We start from the raw sequence: 25,431 nt of genomic DNA, 5'->3' as shown, positions 1-25,431 counted from the left end.
AACGTCAATTAAAGTTCCTCTCCAGCTTTTCTTCTTGGCTATGCGTGTTCAATGTTCCCTGTTGAATTGAAAGAGTGGAGGAGAATAGCGTTCATTTAGAGATTAGGCGTTCGTCAGGGATTCGTCATCACGGCATGTCGGAGCGTGTGAGGTGAAAGTTCTACTGTGTGAAAGTAAGTGTGTGTTTGGAGACGTGGAGCGGCTGCCAAGGACTTGTGTGGGAAACTGTCCGTCACTGAAAGGCTTGTCTTTGGAAAAAGGAGGAAAGGGAGGCTTAGCCTATTGTTGACATTTTGACAATGTCTTGTCTCTGAAGACTAGCCCCGAGAAAGGTGGCAATGCTGAACAACAGTCTTGATGTTCCCCTCAGGCCATAACTATCAATGTTTCAAACATGACCTACTGCAGCTAGGGCATCTTTCCTCCGAGTAACTGTACACATCATCACAACATTTTAGACTAGAAAATGTCCATCTCTTACAAAATCATGTTCTTTATCAGAATTGTCTCTCTTATTACCCACCATGCACTATTATTTTTATACCACCCCAAACCTAGAGATTTGGAAACCTTGGTACATCAACAAATATGTTGATATCATTCTGGTCTTTCTACAGGGCTGAAAGCATTGAGGAGTGCTCTCGGCAGTGGCTCCCAGCCATCGGACCTACAATTAATGGGGACAGGGACGGTCACTTTCCAGGACCTTGAGTGGGCCATGTCGGAGGTCAAACCAGGTGCCATGAGGCAGGTCGCCATCGATGTCCCCAAGGTATGTCTGGATTATGGCCCTTTGGTTTCCTTTTTAGTTTAGAAACCCATTTAGTCTTTTGAAGGTCGGCATTAAAATGTCCTTTTAACCGCCGTTCGATTTATAGAGTGACACAAATATGGAACAACAACTCTGCTCATGTCACCAGCACAACGGAAAGTGTCTCCTAGTCTCATGTTCTGAAACATCAACAAACTTCCTCAGGGATCGAAAGATATCATTTTTTTTAAACCTTTATTTAACGAGGCAAGTTAGTTAAGAACAAATTCTTATTATCAATGACATCCTAGGAACATTGGGTTAACTGCCTTGTTCAGGGGCAGAACGACAGATTTGTACCTTGTCAGCTCAGGGATTCGATCTTGCAACCTTTCGGTTACTAGTCCAACGCTCTAACCACTAGGATACCCTGCCGCCCCGCACCATCTCTCAGCGAACATTGCTTAATTACTCATTGGACTACCAGTCAATGTATTATACCAATAGTACAGTGAGGCATTAAGTAATTTGTGCATTAGACAAGATGCTTTCAGATCCCCAATGACTTTTGTTGACGTGCGGGGTTTAAACCGAGGAAGTGTCGGATGGAAATGACCCACAGGCCATACTGCTGCCCTCCCTGAAACGGAGATGAATCACACACTCTGGGGAGGTGGGGGGACAGCCATCCATGATGTTTTGGACTTTGCATGTGCAAGACATAACGGACAGGAAGAGGCTATCATCATCTCCAGTACTAATTGAAAGCAGATCGGGTCGATGTCGGTTCCTGCCAGAGAGTGAGAGAGAAAAAAAGGCCCTTCTCCTCCTTCCTCCTAATGCTCCTCTGCACTGAGCTCACCCCGAGACGTTCAGTTCTTGCGGCCAGTTCCTGGAAACAAAATAGGGACTTTAGTTTTTTCCTTCCCCCAGTGCACTGCAGCTGAAGGGTCTGCCGCAGAGTTTGGACTTGATTATATCCACATGAGTGCAAACATTTGTTTCTAATCCATTTATATAAGAAACATCCAGTGGATCCCGGGTGAGGCGAAAGCAAGAGCAGAGCACGCCTCTCTCTCAGGCCGACCGGACCTTTTAATATTTTGATCTGGTCGAGAGAGACGTTCCGTTGTTCTTCTTCCTCATCTTTCTCTCCAAGTTCTTGTCGGGAGAAGTACCCACCGCAACTCCTCCTCCCACCCTCCTCTCCCACCTCCCCACCTCCCCATCAAAGCCCAGACCCTGAGAAGCTCCTTGTAAACTTCAGACAACAACAGTAAAAGATAATAACTGGGTCTCGGAGAGAGAAAAAGAGGCAGGGGGAATGAAATCAACACAGCAAGGTGTGACTCAAACGGCGCCCTCTAATTCCACATCCGCCATATTCGTGACAAAAGCACCTTGGAATTAATGGTGCCTTTTTGTTACGCCAGAGCTATGTTCTTTTGTCTGCAGAAAACCTGAACAGAAACAAAACAAAATCGGGCGGGTGGGGAGAAAAGATGTATAAATCTTTACTGTGCACATCTGCTGCTAGCCTGGCACCTGAAGCTGCCTGATTTGATTTACACCCCATAGACTCTGGCAGGAGGAGGCTGTCTCTCTCTCGCCCTCTCTCTCCTTCCATGCTCTCGCCCATGCTCTCTCTTCCCATCTCCCTCTCACCATCTTTATCATCTCTCTCTCCTCTCTCTCCCCATAAATTGTTCAGCATGTGGTATTTACAGTATGTGGCCGGATGCCAGGTTTCCATTAGGTGCTCCGTTCCCGGGAGACGGCGCCGGTTGCCTGGGATGTGTTACCACAGAGGAAGGGAGGAACGGGGGGGGGGGGGGGGGGGGGGGGGGGTTGACAGAGGAAAAGTAATGCTGATGAGGGGGGGGGGACTTATTGCTCTGGCCAACCCCTGCTTTCCTTATCTGTTTTATCTCCTGTAGTCGTACGCCTCGGCCCGTCATCTGTCAACGGGGACAGCTGCTGGCTCTGTTCAATGTCTGCTGGTTCACCCTCAGCCCAGCTCGGGCCCAATACTTTTCCTGACGTATACTACGTTTTCATTTTCTTGTACTGTATGCCTATTATTCCAAATAATTCGCACAGAGCAAAAATACAAACAGTATTTCAGTGATTTATTTGATTGGCTAATTGATTTGTTACAGCTGTAGAGAGAAATCGACACTGGGCAAACTGCATCTACAACTTCCTTGCCCCACGGTAAGGATGTTATTTTTGAATTGAAAAACGTTGATCATGGAAAAGGTGTTAGTTTTCTTGAATCGGTTTCTAAAGAAGCTTTCATAACACTGCTGGACACCATGCTCCGTTAAAACTGCCACCCTATACAGCCAATTGGGGACCTCTCTTTCCATTGTGTATGAAACCTCTGTATTCTTCTCTGTTTCCAGCTGTGTCCGAATGTTTTGTCTGTTTCCCTTGCAGGTGCGCTGGTCGGATGTGGGAGGCATGGAGCAGGTGAAGCCGAAACTTAAGCAGGCGGTGGAGTGGCCTCTCAGGCACCACGAGGCCTTCACCTGCATGGGCATCCAGACCCCAAAAGGAGTACTACTCTATGGACCCCAGGCTGCTTCATGATCACCAAAGTTCTGGCCAACGAGAACGGCCACAACTTCCTTGCCTTTAAGGTGATGATCATTCAAAGTTTGATTGTTGCCTGTTATCTCCACCAGGTGGCCAATGTACAGGCAGGGAAGAGTCCTTTTTAGTCTTTTCTACACCTACAGGGTTCCCTAAATCCCACCCCTATAATGCATACTTTTGTAATGGATCAGTTTTGCAGTTGCATTGTGTGCATTGCCTTCAAGCACAGTTTCTTTTGTTATGGCTGACATGGCATGGACCTTTTGACGTTTCCACAACTAGGGAGATTCTACAACTATAGATAGTAAAACTAGTACGGCTTCTTTCCTTTTTCCAAAACATACTGTACTTAGCTATGGCCAGTGATTTACCACCAGCAGCCATTGTCTTGGCTTCACCCCTGTTAAAAAACAGGGATGTGCCCCTGATTATCTCAAGGACCTCAGAATCTTTGGCTTCCTTGGAGGCAGACCTACAGGCCTTCTCACTTGACCCCTCCGACCCCATGTTTGTCCTTTTCATTCATCACCCCACCCCGTCGTCTCCCTTCTCTCTCTCCACCCCAATTCACAACTATCCCCTACACCCCTCGCCCTGCTCTGTCCAGGCCCCTTGATGGAGATTGATTGATCACTTCACTGATTGTTAATTGCCGATTCTTTTGGAAGTGGTTGCCGGGTAAGATGGGGCAGAAACTGTCAGCCAGCCTGATTTAGATTGGGTCAGTGGTAAAAGATAGTGGATAGGCTGTAATATAACGAAGAAAGACTTACCTCTTAAAGAGTGCTTACAGTGTAAAATTCTCTGAAAGGTTTTTCTCATAGATGCTATTTGTGAATAACGTCCAACCCAAATTGTTCGTAATTATGTTACACTTGATGTTTAAGCAAAATAAAATAGTAAGAAGTTGGCTAATACTTTTTCAATGACAAAATCATATTATTTTTCCCCAGTGTGTTAGCTTTGCCTCCGACACATTACCCTTGCTTCACTATACTTTTAGATGCATACTACTTGCGTCGTGTACAGTAAAACTCTAACACTCTATCAAAATATTTTTACACGCCAATATGACTGTTACTCTAGCAGGGTAGAAATGTACCTATATAGAATATAACCCTCCCAGTGAGTAGCTGGTTAGAGAAATCAACAGATTAATGAGTCAGTCTCCACAACGTTGTCGTGTTCTGAGGAGACAAAAGGTGTCATCTCCCTGCCAGCCCAGAGGTGTTGAAGAGGGGGGATTGCAGGGGAGGAAGTGCGTCCTGACGGGCTGAGTGGATGTTTATCCGCCTCGGAGGGAGGGAGAGTGCAGAGTGGCCCCATCAACCTTACTTACCCTACCTCCTTTGTCCTCTCTGCCTTCCTTCTTAATGATCATTTTTCCCTCTCTTCCCCTCTTCCTCTTAAATAACTATCCCTTTCATCTCTGAGAGATTTCTTGGCGGGTTGTCAAAAAGTTCTCAGTGGTTTGTTCATTGAGGTGTGTTCCTGTCCGATATTAAATAGTGGTCTAGTTAGCTTGTGGTTAGCTAGGTTAAATGTAATTGAGCGTGTATTACCAGTGTTATAATGATGTGAATGAATAGTTATAGCCTACTGTATAACTAGGGTCCTCGTACGGAAATCTCCTGGTCCTATAATGAATCACTGGACAGGAGAACCAACTTCCCTCACGGTCTTTCAGGGTCCAGAGTCACTGAGTAAATATGTAATGGAGTCTGAGAGGGCTGTCAGAGAGGTGAGTACCAGGCCAACTTTCATTGTCTATCATATACCCATTACACTAGGAGCATAAGTACTACTTCTGCTGAGAGGAAATTGCTTTAATATGCTACATTCTAATGTATATGCAATTACTGTATATTAATACCTCGCATATGTCGATACCAGGTCAGAGCTGTCACCCCCTCCATTGTGTTCTTTGATGAAGTTGTCGCTCTTACTGGAGATCGAGGAAGGTAAATATTTTGTCTCAGAAATGAAGTTCAAAACTTTTTCTACCTGATAAACATAATACTGCAGACTTGATGACCACGACACGGCAACTGCTTGCAAGCACACATCTTATTCTGAAAACTGGAAGCACGTATCAAGCCTCAATGAATGGGAAAGATAGGCACCATTTTTAATCATCAGCCTAGTTCAATACGCTGAATGGCATGTATTATCCCCAATTACTTGTTGAATGACTGAACGTCTATATTACCACAATAATTACATTATCAGTGTAATTATTGTACAGTGTAAAGCCGGCTGTGGAGTTCCCATGGAGTCAGTCCATGCTTTGCTATCAACGCACGCACACATACACTGACACACAGACGAGCCAGTCTGTCCGGAGGCGCTTCAATGGGATGACACTGGGAACATCTGTGGCTTCAGGAAGAAGACACAACGGCCAGAGAGAGGACACAGGCCGCGACAAACAAGCCCTTCATTGTGTACGCCACAGCAGATGGGGGAAGCCAAATATGAGGCGTACTTCCCGGTAAACCCCCATGAAAGTCAATGGTGACAAAAGACCCCTCCAGATATGGTACAAACATGGCGTTCCCTCAAGCTAATTGGCCAGGGCCTGGGATGGGTCACAGTGTCCTTTCTTAACAAAACCATTTTGCCATTAGTGCATGTAGGGTGACATGTTGTATCTGTTTACTAGGACTGGGAATTGCCAGGGACCTCACGATGCGAGATTATCACAATACTAAGGTGCCGATATGTATTGTGTTTCTCACGATTCTATATGTATTGCGATTTGAGACAGCGATTTTATTCTGAGTTGATGTTCCAAACATATTGCTTACTGTATGTCTGCTGCAGACAGACGAGACAGCATGAGAGGCTACATATCAGAGTTGGGGGTCAACTTAAGTCAACTCAGGAATGGACTGGATGTAGTGTTCGACCTGACAAAATGACCCACTTCCAGTGGCGATTTTCTCATCTGAATTCCATGGATATCACTGAATTGACTGGATTTGAAGAAGTTATTTGGCCACGACTCTGCAGTTGCCTTTCAAAAGGACTTGATGCAGGGGAGTCAGTCAGTTCACTGCAGCAGAGCTCATATCTCCAGGCCACTGGCCATTTAAAAAAAAAATGCACTTAGCAGTGATCTATAAAGGTTATTTATTGGTCTTAACTTCCCGCATTTAATCAATGAAGTGGCTTCATTGCTCATGAGCTGGAATTTAACTGTTGACACGGCCTGGGCTAGAGATGGAAGAGTGATATTTTGTGTTTTCTTTTCTTGACGTGAAGCACCAGTAAATCTTCAAGCCTACCTGCCATAACTGCCCAAATCTGTTGGAATGAGTTATCTGATAGTGAGAGAGAAAGACAGAGAGCGAGACAGTAGAGAGTCTGAGACGGAGAGACCGACAGAGCGAGAGACAGACAGATTAAGGGCATTGGGTCCAGAGAGAAAGCACAAGAGCGAGAGAATGAAAGATCGAGAGGGCAAGAGAAAGAAACCAAGCCCTGGATGAGAGGCAGAAGCAGCCATGGCAGATTTCTCCCTTTGTCATGAGGCATTTCCCCTATTCCTCCCAGGACCATAACTCACTGACAGGCCTCTTTTGTGTTCCTCTGTGGTAATGACGTGTGGCACTTACGCTGGCTCTGTGAACAGAGACAGTAAGAGTGTGTTTGGTTTTACTGTCCTTGTGGGGTCCAGAAGTCCTTACAAGGACAATTCTGGCAAGTGGGGACATTTCACTGGTCCCCACAAGGAAAAGGGCTTAGGGTTAGGGGTTTGGGTTTAGGGTTAGATTAGGCTTAGGTTAGGGTTAAGTAACAGGATTTTGAATGGGAATCAATTGTTTGGTCCTCACAAGTATAAACCAAATGTGTGTGTCTGACAGCGATGGGGAGCACCAGAGGGAGGGAGAGACACTGCGCTGTGCTATGGAAAAGAAACCCCTTACTATTTCTGAGTGCAGGATGCTGGGATCTGACATCTTGAACAGATACATTTTTGGTTAAAACACATATCTCTCCACCCCTATCACCCCCCCACCCCCTTCATTCTGTACTCTCTCCCCTTCCTCTTGCCCTCTCCTCTTTGCTCTCTCAGTTAGTTGGGGTCTGCTGGTGTTGGGGACCGGGTCCTGGCCCAGCTCCTGACAGAAAGCTCAGAGACGTCGCCGTCCTGGCCACATCCAACCGGACTGATATGAGAGATAAGATAGAACGCGCAGAGAGTTCCTGCTCTCCCTTTCTCTCTCTATCTTTCTGCTTCCCATCCTTCTCTTCCTTATCCTCCCTCTATCTCCAAAATAAACTTCCTGAGTGCTGATCAAAGACAGAGCCTGGGCCTGGGCAAAACACACCCAGGATGAAATGGCCTGGCGCTTTAATTTAAGGGTTTTCATTCTCTGTATCCTTCCTTTTAATTTTCCCTCTGTATTCTTTTCTCATTTCATTCTCTCTTTGTATCCTTCCCTCTTAATTCTCTGTGTCCTTCCCTCATCTCCCTCTTTTCTGTCTTTCTCTCTCCCCATCTATGTACTAACTCTATGTGAACATACTCTGCTTTCTGAAACATAATATTATGTCTGCTCTTATCGTAACGTGGAGTGATTAGGAGGGGGAAAACTGCTGTTATAGTAGACATTTTGACTCCTCCAATATCTGACAGGTGGCTACAGAGCTCCCATGGTGGGAAAGACCCTCACACTGCTCCCTTATGGACAGTTGAACAGCTGGAGGTCCCCTCCAGGGCCACTGTTGGAGAATTGACACTTCCCTGGCCTTCCTAGCAACTGAAGACCATTTCCTTCCTTCCTCCTCCCCTGCTACTGCCTGGCCTGCCACTCCAAGCTCTGTTAGCAGTGGGGGGTCGAGCCCCTGGGGTTGGTGGGGGGGCATGAGAAACCCCAGGCATCTCCTGCAGCCCCACCAAGCTAACCCTGCTGCTGCTGTCAGGAAGCAGAGGTCCTAGGCAGCTGAGAAATTAGAGTGGGGTGGCGCTATTTGAATGTGAATCACATTAGCCGTGATGGGAAATACAAGCCGCCAAATGTAGTTGCAATTTTTAGGGAACCCCCTCCCTTGGGCTGGCACCCCGCTTCCACTCCCGAACCACCCACTGTTGCACCCCTCCACCACTACCCACAAACTGTCAACACACAGGAGAAGGCGGCCCTTTCCATGACAATGGCATGATAATGATGAGACAAATGAAGATTAATGGGATGTTTGGGTGTCAATGAGGCACATTGTCGGCAGACTGATGGAGCACAGGGACTTCTGGGTCCTTGTTGGTTTGATGGACATAGTGGTAGAGGGAAGGAGAAAGGGAGGGAGGGAATGACATGGAGAGACGGGGAGTCTGCGTGTACTTATGGCATAGTTTGGGTGGGTCTGCTGTTGGTCTCTCAGCCACTAGTTGAGTCAAGTGTCTACTTTCTACTTATCTACCTCCTTTAGCCAGCTTTTAGAATGGGCTCTGCTGTGCAAAGGAAGCGCTCCATTTGGTCTATGTGGCATTTGTTAGGAGATTAATTCAATTACTGCAAATCTCTTGTGATGGCATGGAATTATTGACATCAACACTTGATTTTTATTTTCACCAATAAAAAGTTACTTCATTCATTCCCCTTTGTCTGGTGCTTTTTGCTCCCAAAATGTCCACAGTTCAACAGGCCTTTGTATTGCACATCATCCTGTCCCACCTTTGACCCATTTTGAGTCTCCTGTGATGATTGATTAGTGGCACCAGGATATTTACCCAGCCTGATTTGGGGAAGACCCCCCTAGCCTTGTCTCACACACACAGACACACACACACAAACACACCTCATGTTTCACCTCAACATTGTGAAGAAAGTCACTTCATTAAGATTTCGGGCACCCACCCTAATTGAAGTTGTATGCAAAATGTTTACATAGCATATCCATAGGCCACTTGTTCATTTTTTAAATTGTATTTATTTAACCTTTAATTAACTAGGCAAGTCAGTTAAGAACAAATGCTTATTTACAATGACGGCCAACCCCGGCTAAATTGTGTGCCGCCCTATGGGACTCCCAATCATGGCCGGATGTGATACAGCCTGGATTCGAACCAGGGACTGTAGGGATGCCTCTTGCACTGAGATGCAGTGCCTTAGACCGCTGCGGCACTCTGGAGCATTGAGGAAGGATAATGTTGGTTTGTTATTCTACTGAATAGCCTGTTTGTTTACCCTAATATGTGTTGAGCTCCCTCCGTTCTGTCAGGAGAAAGTTACAGTATATGTGATTACTGCCAGATGGAGTTTTTTTGGAACCAGAAGTTACAAAATGGGCTCTTATCAGATCTGTGGAAAACAGATGTGTGGTGTGGCATGCACTTAAAAAAAAAGAAAGAAAAAAAAAATCCCCTCCCAATACTCTAAATTTGGCTTGTGTAGTTTCTCTTCTGAACAGGAGATGGCGCCACATCGGATACTGTTCTGCCGTAAACAATTGTGTGGGTATTACTCTTGTAGACTTTTGCTTTACATACTTTATTCTAAACATGTTAATGTTTTGCTGGCTCCATTGGCTATTAGGTTGTTCTACACAATGACATTTAGCATTCTATGATGGCAAGAGTGTAGGCTAAGTGTGCAGAAATAAAGGCACACATACAGGAGATGTCAAAGTTATTCTAGAGGTTGGAACCCTAGCACCTACTGCCATTTAGTTATCTCTGAAAATTCTGTAATTTTACACAGTCTACATGTCACCATTGGTAATTGGTATGCCTCCATTGCGTATCTTGACCAAATCAATGGTCCTTTTCAGCGTTTTAATCATCAGCCTAATAATTTCACCTTCCCAAAGAGCTGTTTTAAACCTCCAAAATACCTCCCCCAGTAATTTATTGATTTCCAAACATGATTGCAAAGTTACGGAATCTGACCCCCCCCTGACCTGTTCTTCTCAGCACCATAGTGTGGAAAAAAGAGAGGAAAAGGGTTTCTAACTCATTGCATACCTCCTAGTACCTTTAAGGGGGAAGGAAAACACATCCAAGTAAAAGCAAAGGTTTAACTAAGTTTAAAACTCCACCACCGGATCACAACGTTAGTCATGCCTTGTGTTTGCATACGCTGTAGATAAACTGGACTTTAGCTGTATATGCAAACAAACATAGGTCACTGAACATCTGTCAGTATCTTTCAAGCCAACGGTTAACGTTGAACATTTCTAATTGTAATCAAAGTGTAATTGTCCTAGACTATAATTTGTGGGCCAGTTTGTAAATATATGAATACCAGTCTACTGTAGCTTTATAGCTTCAGGTTACAAAGAATTTGCCTTGACCTTTTGTAAAGTTCGGTCTAGTCTTTGGTGTATTTGTGAAATGTATTGTATCACAGCGTTGCCTGATGATGTCAATGTTGTTTTGCCTAGTAGACCTGACCACAGGCAAACACCATTCATCTAGATGGCATTCCCAGGCATCCATTATAGACTTTGCTTTTAAGTGCCATTGTTTTTGGTGACAGCAGTGCATTTAGTCTGTTTTAAAAGGTGTCTTCAACTCTCCATTGACCTTTAGCCAGACGTAAACATTGTCATGTTTTATAAATCTCCTTTGGCTCTTCACCCCAGCATGGGGAACTATCAACTATCCACCTAGCAGACACTGGTCATGGGTGACTCTCACAGTTTGAATGACACACACCTCCTGTGTTCCCACTCATCCAACAGAAGGCTACTTGGGCCCAACCTTGACCTGGCAGGAAATTAATCTTCGCTAAAAGAGTGTGGTAATAAGCCCACCAGTCAAAACAGGTAATATTTGTTGTGCTGGTTATCATATCCCAGCTTTTCTCTCTGTTTCTCTTTTTCATTATCTGTCTTGTTCTATATCTCTCTCTATCTCTTTGGGCTGTTTTTGAAGGATTAGAGTTCATTCACTGTTTTCCTGACTCTACACTTCTCAACAGGGTGGTGGTGCACAGCACAGAATGTCTCTCTGAAAGCTTGGCTGGCAGTGTTATCTCAAGGTATTAGTATCTCTGTTTACTGGTAAATGATACAGCAGTTTACCCCAGTTCTCACTCCTTCGCCTCGTTTCGCCCGTCAAAATCAGTTACGTAAAAAGACACTAAGCTCTAAGTATTCGTGCATTCATGCAGTATGTGTCTGAAGTAGTTTTGTACAGTTGTACTCCGAGAAACCAAGATGATTTGGCTTTGTGGATTAGAAAAACCACAGTGGCAAACGAAAACAAATGGTGGATTTAATTCCCAAGACTTTGTGTGTGTTTGTGTGACCAGGTAATGGGATACCAGCAGGGGAGGGATGAGCTCTGGAAGGTGTGTGTGTGTGTGTGTGTGTGTGTGTGTGTGTGTGTGTGTGTGTGTGTGTGTGTGTGTGTGTGTGTGTGTGTGTGTGTGTGTGTGTTCGAGGGTTGGGGCAGGGGGTTAGGATCCCCAGACAGGTATCAAACTTCAAGGGCTGTATTAGTGTCAAATAACACGAGTGCGGACCAAAGCACCAGTCGGATGCTAACACAAGTCGGATGAGAGGCAAGCTACAAGCAAACGAAGCTAGCTAAGGATGGTTTTTCTCATGGCTGAAGTCATCTGTATATACTTGGCCTTGACACTTGCGTGTAATCAGAGCACAAACAAACAAGCACAAATAAAATTGCAAACGTCCTTGGCTGCTATTGCCAATTAGTTAGCCAACTAACGTAAGGTAGTCATGTTAGCTAGCTAGCTACAAGGCTGTAACATTAAATGTATGGACAGATCACAATGCACCCGCACAACTCAATGTTGACTATCTCCCACATTCTTCCACAAAGCACAGCTATCTAGCTAAGAAAAGTTCATAGTCAACACCAAACTTTGGGAAACTGCCAGGCTGCCAATGTAACATGTTATTAAACTAACATATGGAATTGTTTTAAGATGGCCATACCATGGATCATTTAGTTATTTGATTTACAATTTTAGGACCCCTTTAGAAAATGTTTTGGTAAAATATAGAGTTTGGCCTCTACTATTATAGCCCATAGTAATGCATTGTAATTACACATTCATAAATAACATATCTAAGACATCTAAGAAAGGTCTTAACTAAGACAAAAATCATTCATAATTTACTTTTTTTTTGCACAACATTATTGTATGGGACACTTTCAAATGTACTTTTAGAGGCCATTCAATACAATACTCATCATTAAAACAAAAGCAGTTTAGGTCAGAAGAGATTCGACTAATAAAGGAAATAGAGGAAGTAACAGAGCAGGTAGATGGTAACGGAAACTGTACTATAGAGGCACAAAATAGGTTAGAGGAAAAACAAAATAAATGGAGGTACTTATTCAAGAACCATCAAGTGTAATGTATTACACAAATAAAGTGAATTGGATGGAAAATGGTGAAAAATGCACAATGTTTCTTGCATCTTCAACATGGAAATTCTACCAAAAAGAATTTACAGCAATTTGTTAAAAAATGATGGAGTTATCCATGATTCACTAAATACAATTTTGAAAGAGGAAGCTAAATTATTTTAAGCATATGTTTTCTTTTCAGGCTCCTCAATTTCCACATGTTAACTAAGGATTCCTTTCCTAATAATAATGTAAAATGAACACATTTACAGAAAGGCCTGTGTGAAGCCAACTTACGAAAGAGGAACTTTTTGAGGCTATAAAATCTTTTCAGTCTGGAAAAACACCATGCCTTGACAGTAGAGGTCTATCAGACCTTTTTTTTTTGATGTGCTCAAAGATCCATTATTAGCATATTTTAATTACTCTTATACGAATGGTAGACTTTAAGGTACTCAACAAGAAGGTCTGATTTCATTACTACTAAAACAGGACCCAAGTGGTAAGTATAAAGATCCAATCCATGTAAATAAAAAAATGGAGGCCTCTAACAGCACATAGAATAAAAAAGGTTTTACCAGATATTGTTCATCCTGATCAGACAAGTTTTTTACATGGACGATATATTGGAGATAATATACAACAATTACTTGAAACAATTGAACATTTTGAAACATCAAAGATACCAGGCCTGGTCTTCATAGCAGATTTTGAAAAGGCATTTGATAAAGTACGGCTACAATTTATATTTAAATGCCTGGATTACTGTAATTTTGGTGAATCTCTTATACAATGGGTTAAAGCAACCCTAGAGGTAAAATAGTAAATGATGGTTACTTCTCAGAAAGTATAGAGCTTTTAAGAGGAGTAAAACGAGGCTGTTCTTTGTCTCCATACAGATGAAGTCAGAAGTTTACATACACCTTAGCCAAATACATTTAAACTCAGTTTTTCACAATTCCTGACATTTAATCTAAGTAAAAATTCCCTGTCTTAGGTCCGTCAGGATCACCACTTCATTTTAGGAATGTGAAATGTCAGAATAATAGTAGAGAGTGATTTATTTCAGCTATTTCTTTCATCACATTCCCAGTGGGTCAGAAGTTTACATACACTCAATTAGTATTTGGTAGCATTGCCTTTAAATTGTTTAACGTGGGTCAAACGTTTCGGGTAGCCTTCCACAAGCTTCCCACAATAAGTTGGGTGAATTTTGGCCCATTCCTTCTGACAGAGCTGGTGTAACTGAGTCAGGTTTGTAGGCCTCCTTGCTCGCACACGCTTTTTCAGTTCTGCCCACATATTTTCTATGGGATTGAGGTCAGGGCTTTGTGATGGCCACTCGAATACCTTGACTGTGTTGTCCTTAAGCCATTTTGCCACAACTTTGGAAGTGTGGTTGGGGTCATTTTCCATTTGGAAGACCCATTTGCGACAAAGCTTTAACTTCCTGACTGATGTCTTGAGATGTTGCTTCAATATATCCACATAATTTTTCTTCTTGGTGATGCCATCTATTTTGTGAAGTGCACCAGTCCCTCCTGCAGCAATCCCGCTTTTTCCTCCAAACATAACGATGGTCATTATGGGCTAACAGTTCTATTTTGTATCATCATACCAGAGGACAAAAAGTACGATCTTTGTCCCCATGTGCAGTTGCAAACCATAGTCTGGCTTTTTTATGTAGGTTTTGGAGCAGTGGCTCCTTCCTTGCTGAGCGACCTTTCAGGTTATGTCGATATAGGACTCATTTTACTGTGGATATAGATATTTTGTACCTGTTTCCTCCAGCATCTTCACAAGGTCCTTTGCTGCTGTTCTGGGATTGATTTGCACTTTTCGCACCAAAGTACGTTCATCTCTAGGAGACAGACGGCTGCATGGTCCCATTATGTTTATACTTGCGTACTATTGTTTGTACAGATGAACGTGGTACCTTCAGGTGTTTGGAAATTGCTCCCAAGGATGAACCAGATTTGTGGAGGTCTACAATTTCTTTCTGAGGTCTTGATTGATTTCTTTTGATTTTCCCATGATGTCAAGCAAAGAGTCATTGCGTTTGAAGTTAGGCATTGAAATACATCCACAGGTACACCTCCAATTGACTAAAATGCTGTCAATTAGCCTATCAGAAGCTTCTAAAGCCATTACATAATTTTCTGGAATTTTCCAAGCTGTTTAAAGGCACAGTCAACTTAGTGTATGTAAACTTCTGACCCACTGGAATTGTGATACAGTGAATTACAAGTCAAATAATCTGTCTGTAAACAATTTCTGGAGAAGTTACTTGTGTCATGCACAAAGTCGGTGTCCTAATCGACTTCCCAAAACTATAGTTTGTTACCAAGAAATGTATGGAGTGGTTGAAAAACGAGTTTGAATGACTCCAAACTAGTGTATGTAAACTTCTGACTTTAACTGTATCTATTTATTACGGCCATTTGAAATGCTAGCTATTAAAATGAGATCCATCAAGAACATTAAGGGGTTAGAAAACCTAGGCATAAAATCAAGTGTCAATGTATGCCGATGACTCTAGTTTTTTCTTCAGTCCGCAATCTGGTTCCCTGCACAGTCTCATTGAAGATCTTGAGTGTACCATATTACACATTGGATCGTTAAAAAATAGTGTTTACACTACCTTGTAGTTTATCAATAAAATGGGCGGATGGTGAAGTAGACATACTTGGTATTCACATCTCTAAAAAATATATATATGTACTTACCACAATTAATTTCGATAGAAAGTTTGCAAAAATAGTTGAGTCTGCAACAATGGAGAGGTAAATACTTGTCTATTTATGGAAAAATCACATCGATTAACTCTTTGGTCCCATCAGTTTACTTACGTACTAATGGCACTGCCTATTCCAGATGACTTGTTTTTTAAATCGTATGAGAAAACAATATTTCATTTGATTTGGAATGCTAAGCCAGACAAAATTAAACCTGCCTATTTATATAATGAATTCAATATTAAAGCTTTAAACATCTCACTAAAAGCTTCACTCATAAGTTATACTTAAACCCAAAATGTTTCTCCTGTAGATTGTTAAGAAAGGCTCATCCTTTGTTCAAAAATTGCATTTTTGCCTTGATACAGATTACAACTTGTCATTTCTGATTAATTGAAAATGAAATGTTGTTTAAAGTATCGCCCTTTCTTAAACAAGCAATACAAAGCTGGTTACAATTTCAGTTTTATCCTCCAGAAAAGATGGAACAAATATTATAACAAATGTCATGGTTAAATTCAAATATACTGATTTAATAACATTTTTCATGGAAAAAATATTTAAATATTGTATTGTATTTGTTAATGATTTTATTAATAGAAATGGAGGAGTTATGTCACATATGCAGTTATCGAAAATATATGGGAATATCTGCTCAATCCAAATTTACAACCAACTGATTGCAACTACCACAAAAATGGAGGAGGCAAGTGGAAAAGGGAGAAGGTAGGGAACTTGTTTTCCTGACATATTTTAAAGATACAAATTGGCTAAAGGAACTGACATAAATAGAAAAATATAACAGTTTCATTTGAGGACAAAAATGTTGACAGCTGCGCCATACAGGTTGCAAAATAAATGGGAAGAGATTTTCGATGTACCAATTCCATGGCCAATGGTTTACTGGTACAAAAAACTACACTTGATTCAACACAGAGTTTTTCAATTTAAATTATTATATAAAATTCTTACCATCAACAGAATGCTATATATAGGGGGCATACAACAATCTCAGCTCTGTAGATTTTGCTGCAACGATAATTTATTCTGGTAGTATGTAGCTAGTTTCTGGTCACAGGTTCAGGAATGGTTAAAAAATCAAAACATGCACTTAAAATGAACCTTGCAAATAGCAGTGTTGGGCGAATTGGAAAGCCATAGTCTGTCAATAAATAATATCATCATACTCGTAGGAAAGGTTTTCATCTTTAGCTCCCAAACTGTGGATACTATACGATTCAAAAGGTTAAAAAATTATGTAAAACATCACAATTTAAAAATATATGGCACATTGAAACCAAACGAGGGTGGTCAATGGTGATAGGTGGGATGGGCTGAGAGTGGCTGAGGGTTGGGATGGGCTGAAGGTTGGGTTGGGCTGAGAGTGGCTGAGGGGTGGGATTAAAGAGCTGAGGTCTGTGGTGATAGGTGGGATGGGCTGAGAGTAGCTGAGGGGTGGGATGGGCTGAGAGTGGCTGAGGGGTGGGATTAAAGAGCTGAGGTCTATGGTGATAGGTGGGATGGGTTGAGAGTAGCTGAGGGGTGGGATGGGCTGAGGGGTGGGATTAAAGAGCTGAGGTCTATGGTGATAGGTGGGATGGGCTGAGAGTAGCTGAGGGGTGGGATGGGCTGAGAGTGGCTGAGGGGTGGGATTAAAGAGCTGAGGTCTATGGTGATAGGTGGGATGGGCTGAGAGTGGCTGAGGGGTGGGATGGGCTGAGAGTGGCTGAGGGGTGGGATGGGCTGAGAGTAGCTGAGGGGTGGGATTAAAGAGTTTATGTTTGTTAATGTATTATTATGCAGCTGTTTTATATAAAAGTACCATGTATGCAACGTGTATGTAAAATGTAAATGTAAAATGCATGTAGCAAAAAAGCTGTAAAAAAAACAAAGATATTTGTCCTTCGAAGAAGGGGGGTGGTGGAGGGGTAATATATATATATTTTTTAATGTAAAAAAAAAAAAAAAAGCTATGGATTTTTTGTTGTTGTTGACACATATATCCCCTTTTTTTTGTTGGTACAAAACTACCTCCATTCGTTTGTATGGGTTACCTTGTATGGGTTACTTGTGCGGGTTGTATAACAAAATGGAGAGTTCATAGCTCAAACGGTTCGGACGCTACAGACTGAAGTTGGCACATCAGCGTTACTGACTTCAGATGAGTCCCGTAACACTTGTTGGGGTTGTAGATTAAAACGGAGAACACCATCGTGTTCATGAGAGTCCCTTTCCAAAGAGTGATCATAATAGTTTGTAGGCCAAACCGTTTGGATGCTACAGATGTTTTTATGAGAAGGCCGATTTTCGGGATGTCTCATGGTCCCACCGATGTAGCTCCGCCACTTTCCACTGCAGATGTGGAGGGCTGCCACAGGCGGATGCGATGCATTGAGACGCAGCCCATAGGCGGATGCGATGCATTGAGACGCAGCCCATAGGCGGATGCGATGCATTGAGACGCAGCCCATAGGCGGATGCGGTGCATTGAGACGCAGCCCACAGGCGGATGCGGTGCATTGAGACGCAGCCCACAGGCGGATGCGGTGCATTGAGACGCAGCCCACAGGCGGCTGCGGTGCATTGAGACGCAGCCCACAGGCGGATGCGGTGCATTGAGACGCAGCCCATAGGCGGATGCGATGCATTGAGACGCAGCCCATAGGCGGATGCGGTGCATTGAGACGCAGCCCACAGGCGGATGCGGTGCATTGAGACGCAGCCCACAGGCGGATGCGGTGCATTGAGACGCAGCCCACAGGCGGATGCGGTGCATTGAGACGCAGCCCACAGGCGGATGCGGTGCATTGAGACGCAGCCCACAGGCGGATGCGGTGCATTGAGACGCAGCCCACAGGCGGATGCGGTGCATTGAGACGCAGCCCACAGGCGGATGCGGTGCATTGAGACGCAGCCCACAGGCGGATGCGATGCATTGAGACGCAGCCCATAGGCGGATGCGGTGCATTGAGACGCAGCCCACAGGCGGATGCGGTGCATTGAGACGCAGCCCACAGGCGGATGCGGTGCATTGAGACGCAGCCCACAGGCGGATGCGGTGCATTGAGACGCAGCCCACAGGCGGATGCGGTGCATTGAGACGCAGCCCACAGGCGGATGCGGTGCATTGAGACGCAGCCCATGAAAAATAAAAAAGATAACTCTAGCTTCAACTCACGGATTTTGATGGGGATTTTTTTTATTATGTTCATGCCTTGCTCTCCAAGCCACTTAATGTGACCGTCAATAATATTTTTAAAGTGTTAATGGGTAGGCTTCATGTTTATTATTTGTGTATTATACAGGAGCTTGCTCAATTGTCTTGTTAAAAGATATCACGGAAATTTGTTCTATTTTGTTCCATATTGGCTTAAAAAGCTTTCTGTTTTTTTTGCTTTCCTCTGGAAAATCAGTTAATATGAAATAAATACTAATAACTACATAATTTCTGTTGCCATTTGTCATTATTGTGTATTTGTACTTGACTTGAATGGCTATGTCATGCTGTATTATAATGTTGCATAATCACCTTCTGGTGTAAAAACCATGGAAATTAAAAACACAAAACTATGTTTTCAGTGAGAAGTAGGCATTGGTCTGAAGCTGAAAAAGAAAGGAAATTCACATGAGTCCCACAATGCCTACGCCCCCCATGCTGTTTTTCCAGCACCTTGTTTTGTACACTTAGTGTATATCATTAGGCTGTATGTATTTTTTTAGATATAGGCCTATTGTAAATGTGTATTTTTATTGCAAGAATATATACAAATAGACAACTTTAAGCTACATATTAATTTGACAGAGGTAATGAACTGCCCATTGATCAGCACAGCAATTGATAGAACAGGACCATGTTTGCGAAACAAGTGTTGATGAGCTTATGTCAATATTACACAGGTAAACTAATGATTACAGAAATCAAGAATGCAGACAGGCTCTATACACCTCTATATATCAGTGACTGTGTCCAACACAGTGTGTTGGGCACCTACTGACCAAGAAAATATTTTAATATTTTAATTAATTAATAACTTTTTATATAATAAAATTATAATTAATAATATCGAAATGAGAAGGTTTAAGGAAGTACAGGCAGGCACCACATTACTACAAGACAAAACAGCTAGCTCTATCAAGCATGAATGTATTGTAAATATAACAGCAAAGCAAATTTTCATATAACAAAAAAAAAGCTTGGACAGGTAGTGGAATGGGATTAGTGTAGTGTGTGAAGAATCCAACACTTTAACTTGTATGCTGTACAAATCACATTACTGTGGGAGAACCTCTAAGAGTGTGGATTAGGCTGTTTGAGAAGGGTTATATCCGAAGTAACCTGCATACACATTGTTTGAAGTACAATAGACCAACATAGCTACTGTAGTAGGTCAAAGCTGTGTGCTGGAAAACCTTGGTAGAGCATAGGTGGAATAGGCATTGTGCTCGTGAATTTCCTTTCATTTTTCAGCTTCAGACCAATGCCTACTTCTCACTTAAAACATTTGTTTTTAATTAGACATAGCCCTGGTTGTGGCATGCTTCCTTTCAACTTGAAAGGACGTTGACAATGTGCTCCACATTGGGATTAGCAGAGCAGACGTAGATAATACAAAAGCCAAAAACGACGGTGAAACAATACACACAATCCACTTCCACCGGCTGCTCCTCTGTTTTGGTGAGTGAGAGAGAGGGAGGGAGGGAGGGAGGGAGGGAGGGTGAGAGAAAGAGCGAGAAAAGAGGCAGGAAATGAGGGCTCTTTGTGCACTGATACCTGGCAGACCTCTCCAGCGTGTGTCGTCTTGCCTCTTGGCGAGCAGAGACCACCAGGGCCTTGGAATGCTTTCAGTTCAGGAAATCTCATTTATTCTCATAACTGCTGTGCCTAAACCCCTCCACAATCCCACTGGAGAGCTGCTCTTCTCTTCCCCTCTCTCTCATTGGGGCTTAGTATTGCCTCAAGACCTAGGAATGGCATTCTTGGTAACATTAACAGGTCTAATGGCAAATGTATAAATCATTGTACACGTTGATGTGTGTTTTTATGTCTCAAGTGCATGTACCATTGTACATGTTGATGTGTAGATGTACTTCTTTTGGCGTAATGTCTTGGGGTCCTGTGTAGCTCAGTTGGTAGAGCAAAGGAAAATATGAAAATGTATGCAGTCACTTTACTGTAAGTCGCTCTGGGTCAGAGCGCCTGCTAAATGTGGTCAATGTAGCGGTAAAATATGACGAGTGGAGAGCACGGTAGGATGGTGTAGTATTTAGTGCTAGGACTGTGGTAACATGGAGCTAACCTTTTCTTGCATTTGCTATATTTGTGCATAGACGAGAAATCGGTTTGTTGTCCCGTTAATTCACTTCAGTTTAAGCCTCAGTATTGCAGTGGAAGTTTGGCCTTTCAGAGGGGGGCTTGATATTTTCAAGAGGTCCGGGACCCTATTTGACTGCACATTTGACAAGATGTGCTCAGACAAAACACCTACATGACCCACTCTTCCCTACTTCAGTGTTCACCACACAATAACAGCCAGGCACCTGGATGAGTCATCAGTCCTCACCTGCAGCATACAGCCATACAGCCAGGCCCACAGGAGCCAAACAGGGGATCTGGGAGGGGTCACCTAATAATACCCCCTTTGTGTTGTTCCCAAAGCCCCCCTGAGAAGAGCACCCTGACCGGGGGATCCTGACACCTCATTAAGATGATCTTACAAGTGGATTATGTGCACATTTGGGGGGATTTAAATGGGAGAAGGGTATAGTAACATGCGACGGAGTGTATGGCTGTCCAGTCATAAACAGGACAGGGTTTTTTGATTCAACAAGGACCAGTGCTGTTTGGGCGGCTAACAAATGAGCTATTATCTGAGCGAAGATTTGGAGGCGCTGCCGGACAGACGGTAATGGTATCCCAATGTATATCCTCAATCAGCCCAGTCATCTTCATCAAGATTTAAGTTACCCATTGTAAGTGAAATGCAATCAATCCTAGCACCTTCAGTGGGGCCCATTTGGCTGTCAGAGCAGGAGTAATGTTTCCATGTTCTAGACCTGTATACACTGAGATGGTGGTGATGGTTATGAGGGTTGTGGTTATAATGGTTATGACACAGGAATATAACACTTATCAACACTGGTATCTCGTATATCAAAGTGTATTTGTCTGCTTGCACAGGATAGAACAGGTGCAAAATGCTCTTCCTCAACAATGCAGTGTTCAAAGGTAAGAAATAGAAAAACCAGAATCTTAAAAGAACTGAATCAATACTTGATCAGACAAATAAAAACAACACATAAAACAACTTACCTGCTCTTGTGGGTGTGTGGCTTCTCTGCCGTCCAAACCTGAAGCATGGGGACATGAGTCTTCAGTCACCTCCTGAAAAACAGTAGATTGGTGTCACCACGATCGCCTCATCACTATTTAGTGCAGTTGACGAAGTACTCATGAATTGAAATTGCATTATGCACAGTTCCTCAACAAGGAAATAGACACTACTGTAAGTCTCTCTGGATAAGAGTGTCCGCTAAATTACTCAAATGTAAGGACTTGGAAATACTGTACTGCAAATAACGACGCAGTACAACGGTGCGCATAACACCATCTCCGAACGCACAACTCGTTGGTCCTTGTCACGGACGGGCTACTACTTGGTCATTTTGTAAATATATTATTTGTCATAAAATTATTAGAGATACACAAATAGTTTTTGCACCCACCATGCATCATGTCCACAATGGTCATGTGAGGTGAAATGTGTATATTTTGGGATGTGATCACTCAGTTTGTTTGTTTGACCTGACGAGGATCCATTTCGGATTGAAACGTTGTCAATAAAGAGGTGAATTGGGAGCTTTAACGGTGTGCAGGCGTTCTTGTTCTTCACTATTGCAGCAGACGACCACACCTGGTTCCACTCCTATCAGCTAAAAACAACAAGAAGAAGCAGCTTCAGTGGGCACGCGATTACCAACACTGGACAATTGAGGAGAGGAAAAACATTGCCTGGTCCGACGAATCCCTGTTCCTGTTGCATCATGCTGATGGCAGAGTCAGGATTTGGCATAAGCAGCATGAGTCCATGGCCCCATCCTGCCTGCTGTCAACAGTACAGGCTGGTGGTGCAATGATGTGGGGAATGTTTTCCTGGCACAGTTTAGGTCCCATGATACCAATTGAGCAACGTTTCAATGCCCAGGAGAATTCAGGCTGTTCTGTAAGAAAAAGGGGGGTCCGACCTGGTACGAGAAGGGTGGGTGTACCTAATCAACTGGCCACTGAGTGTATATCAAACTGCTGGTTATTTTTGTGTTTAAGCAACTTCTATTGGGGTTCTATGTGTTTTAACTTGATTGAGAGGAAATGGGGACAGTTGTCAGGGTTTTCTGAACTGAAAGTGAGGTTAACCCTTTTTCAGGGGGGGGGTTGCAATTTGACATCAATTTGAGATTGTGGGCTGTGGTCATAGATTGTTTACTGATAGTGTTAATATTTGGGTTAAGGATCTGCAAGTCAAGAAAGAAACATTCCTTGATTGACTTTTTTACAATTAAATGCAAGGTGCTTATGAAGCTAATTTCCTTGAATGTTAAAACAACAGACTATCCTAGTGTGTGACACTTCAGTTAAGTAACCACTTTCCTTGAAAGAAACATTTCTTTCCATGACATCTCAGTTCGGTGCTATTCTTATCTGGCAGTGGGTTGCGAAATTGGAATCATCCTTAAAACCTTCAAACTGGGAACCATGGGGTCAGGCAAGGCAAGGGCCGGTAGTGGAAACCCTGGGGTCAGGCATGGCAAGGGCCGGTAGTGGAAAGCCTGGGATAAACCACGGAACAAACATATTTCCCAAATCCTGTTGCTGGGACTTGGCAGCCACACTGGAAAGAGGACAACGACATGTCAACGCATTTCCTCTCTTAACTTGATAAATGATCCTGTGAAATATGCCTGGATCTTGAGTAGTTGGTTTAGTTTGGCCCCAACAGCTTATTTCTCAAAGAGGTTTAATCTAAACTGTTGCAGGTTTTGCCTAGCTGTCACAAACAGGCTGTGTCAGACTTCGGGACAAGATGGCAGTTTAGTTTTAGAAGCTCCTTCAGTCAGTACTGAAATGTTAATCCATTTTTTCACACATCTTCGTACAAATCTGCAACGACGGCGTGTGCACACGTGTTCATGTCGACTGGGTGAGGATAGAGTTCTTTCCAAAACACATGTCACCTCTGAGTCAAAGTAATTTACTCTTGACAGGAACCACCAGAAGCGCTCTCATGCACTAAACCTCTGACTTGGACTGCGCCCCGCAAAATATTCTCATGTATTTATCGGCTTTAAAGGGCACGGGGTCCCATCCTAAATCCTGTTGCCTGAGAAATGGACGCATTTCAGATGTTCCCCAGTCCACTGTCCTCCGGGCCAGACCCAGAACTAATCTTGTTCATCTCCGGTTGCTGGAGGGGAGAAAGTGGAGAGCGCACTCCCCTCCTCCAGGATCTCTCCTCTGTTAAAGAGATCACCTCGGGGGATGCAGCTGAGCGAGCCCTCCTCCCTCTTACCCTCCATTTCCCTCCCTCCCTGGGCCTCTGAGCTGGGCTGCCTTCCCTTTGGCTTTCCCCTTTTCCTTCCTTCCTCAATTCCTCCACTAATAGCTCCCTTGTTCCTGAGGAGTCAGGGCTGCCAGTTAAGCGGTCATTCGTGGAAGATTCATTCGTGGAGCAGTAATTGTAAACAGACTAAGAGGAGAGGCACGCTCACGTTGGCGTTCACGCCCAGGGCAAAGTGGTCGCAGACAGCAGGCGCAAGGAGGAACACAGAGAGCCTCTATCTTTCCTCCCTCTCTCTTTCTGTATTTCTCCCTCTCTCCCTCTTCCCTCATTTTCTTTTACCCCCTCTTATTTTCTGGCTTAATAATTCATCCCTCTCTCATGACGATTTCTGTCATGTTTTATTGATAAATGTAAATTACGCTATGCGGTCAGTTCTGCTATATGGTTATGTCACTGAATTTTTAGGTAAAGGTTTCAAATTGCCTGTGTAAAGTTGCTCTCTCTCTTAGGAAAGTAAAAAACTAAACAAAAAACCCTATATGCCCCCCCACCCTTCTTTGTAGCTGCAGGGATCACACACACATTAATGGAATCCAGGGCTTCAATGGTGGACAAAAGACACTCCCTCTAGAGTTACTAAGCCAGTGCTGACATCACAGGACCCTTACCGCAGTGGAGAGCCCTCGGATGTACCTTGAGGCTAATGGCTAAAGCTAGACATATCATTATAGGCATGCTAAATAGGTCTGATTCTGTTTGAGCCTTCCCCACAGTATTTGCTGCAGCTTTGCTTTGGTACACACACATATGCATCATAAGTTTTACTTTCCTGAAATGGTACAATGCCACAGATGCGCTTGTGCGCTCTTAGATTTGCTGTTAGCTCTGTGTACATTTGCATAGGAGTAGCATATCACTTTGTTGAATGTATCCTCAAATGAATTTAACAAACTTGTACAATATGCTTAGTTTGCTTAAATTGAACAATCACCGTTGTGTTTAATGTCAAGCAACAGATGACACGTATTGGTGGTTAATAGAATTTAAAGGTTTGTTTTTGTCTTTTTGATCTGTCTTTGCGCACATTTATCGAAAGTTGCCCTGGCAACTTGAAAATGTGGCGTTGATTAGGAGTTACAGCAAATATGGTGGGGTAGCACAGGGGAGACAAGGGAGAGGGGAGGTGGGGGTGTCACGTTGCAGTGTTACCCAGCAGCACTGGGCAACCAGACATGTCTCTGACCTCAAAGGATTGTGCCTTTTATGATGGTCACAAACCAGGCTGCAGTCAACACAAACCCTCACTACAAAGGCATGCTAGGTCGCTTCCTTGAGATCCTCTCTCTTTCCTCCTCTCTTGTGACAGTTTGACACCACCCTGTTATCAAAATAGATGCCATCTCTTAAAATACTCAAAGTGACCAGAATGTAGTATTTATTATCCAAAATGGATGAAATATTTATTTT

The 25,431-nt window shown here is 43.3% G+C and overlaps 1 protein-coding gene and 1 long non-coding RNA gene across 5 annotated transcripts in view; one reads left to right on the top strand and one right to left on the bottom strand.

Moving 5' to 3' along the window:
• LOC110487741 overlaps positions 1-23,979 on the bottom strand; it is a 43,419-nt gene extending 19,440 nt beyond the window's left edge. The window contains exons 1-2 of one of the 2 annotated variants that reach the window (XR_005035936.1): positions 22,133-23,979; positions 21,720-21,791 (exon numbers count right to left, since the gene is read on the bottom strand). Coding sequence is in view for 1 of the 2 variants with exons in the window: in XM_036943029.1 (XP_036798924.1) it covers positions 21,720-21,791; positions 22,133-22,135 (75 nt within the window). In the remaining variant the exon portion in view is untranslated. The remainder of the gene's footprint in view (positions 1-21,719; positions 21,792-22,132) is intronic. The other variant, XM_036943029.1, reaches the window with a different exon arrangement.
• On the top strand, positions 622-8,945 carry LOC118938699. 3 transcript variants are annotated; one of them, XR_005035941.1, is made up of 3 exons: positions 622-772; positions 2,911-2,965; positions 3,191-8,945. It is a non-coding gene; the product is annotated as an uncharacterized LOC118938699 (long non-coding RNA). The 3 variants fall into 3 exon arrangements; XR_005035940.1 differs by lacking the exon at positions 2,911-2,965; XR_005035939.1 differs by having other exon boundaries at positions 2,911-8,945.
• Positions 23,980-25,431: the final 1,452 nt, after the last annotated feature.

The sequence above is a fragment of the Oncorhynchus mykiss genome, chromosome 14 (genome assembly GCF_013265735.2).
Source record: "Oncorhynchus mykiss isolate Arlee chromosome 14, USDA_OmykA_1.1, whole genome shotgun sequence".
In the NCBI taxonomy this organism is placed as follows: Eukaryota; Metazoa; Chordata; class Actinopteri; order Salmoniformes; family Salmonidae; genus Oncorhynchus; species Oncorhynchus mykiss.
Note: the sequence above shows the minus strand (reverse complement) of the source record. Positions and strands in the feature narration are given on the sequence as shown.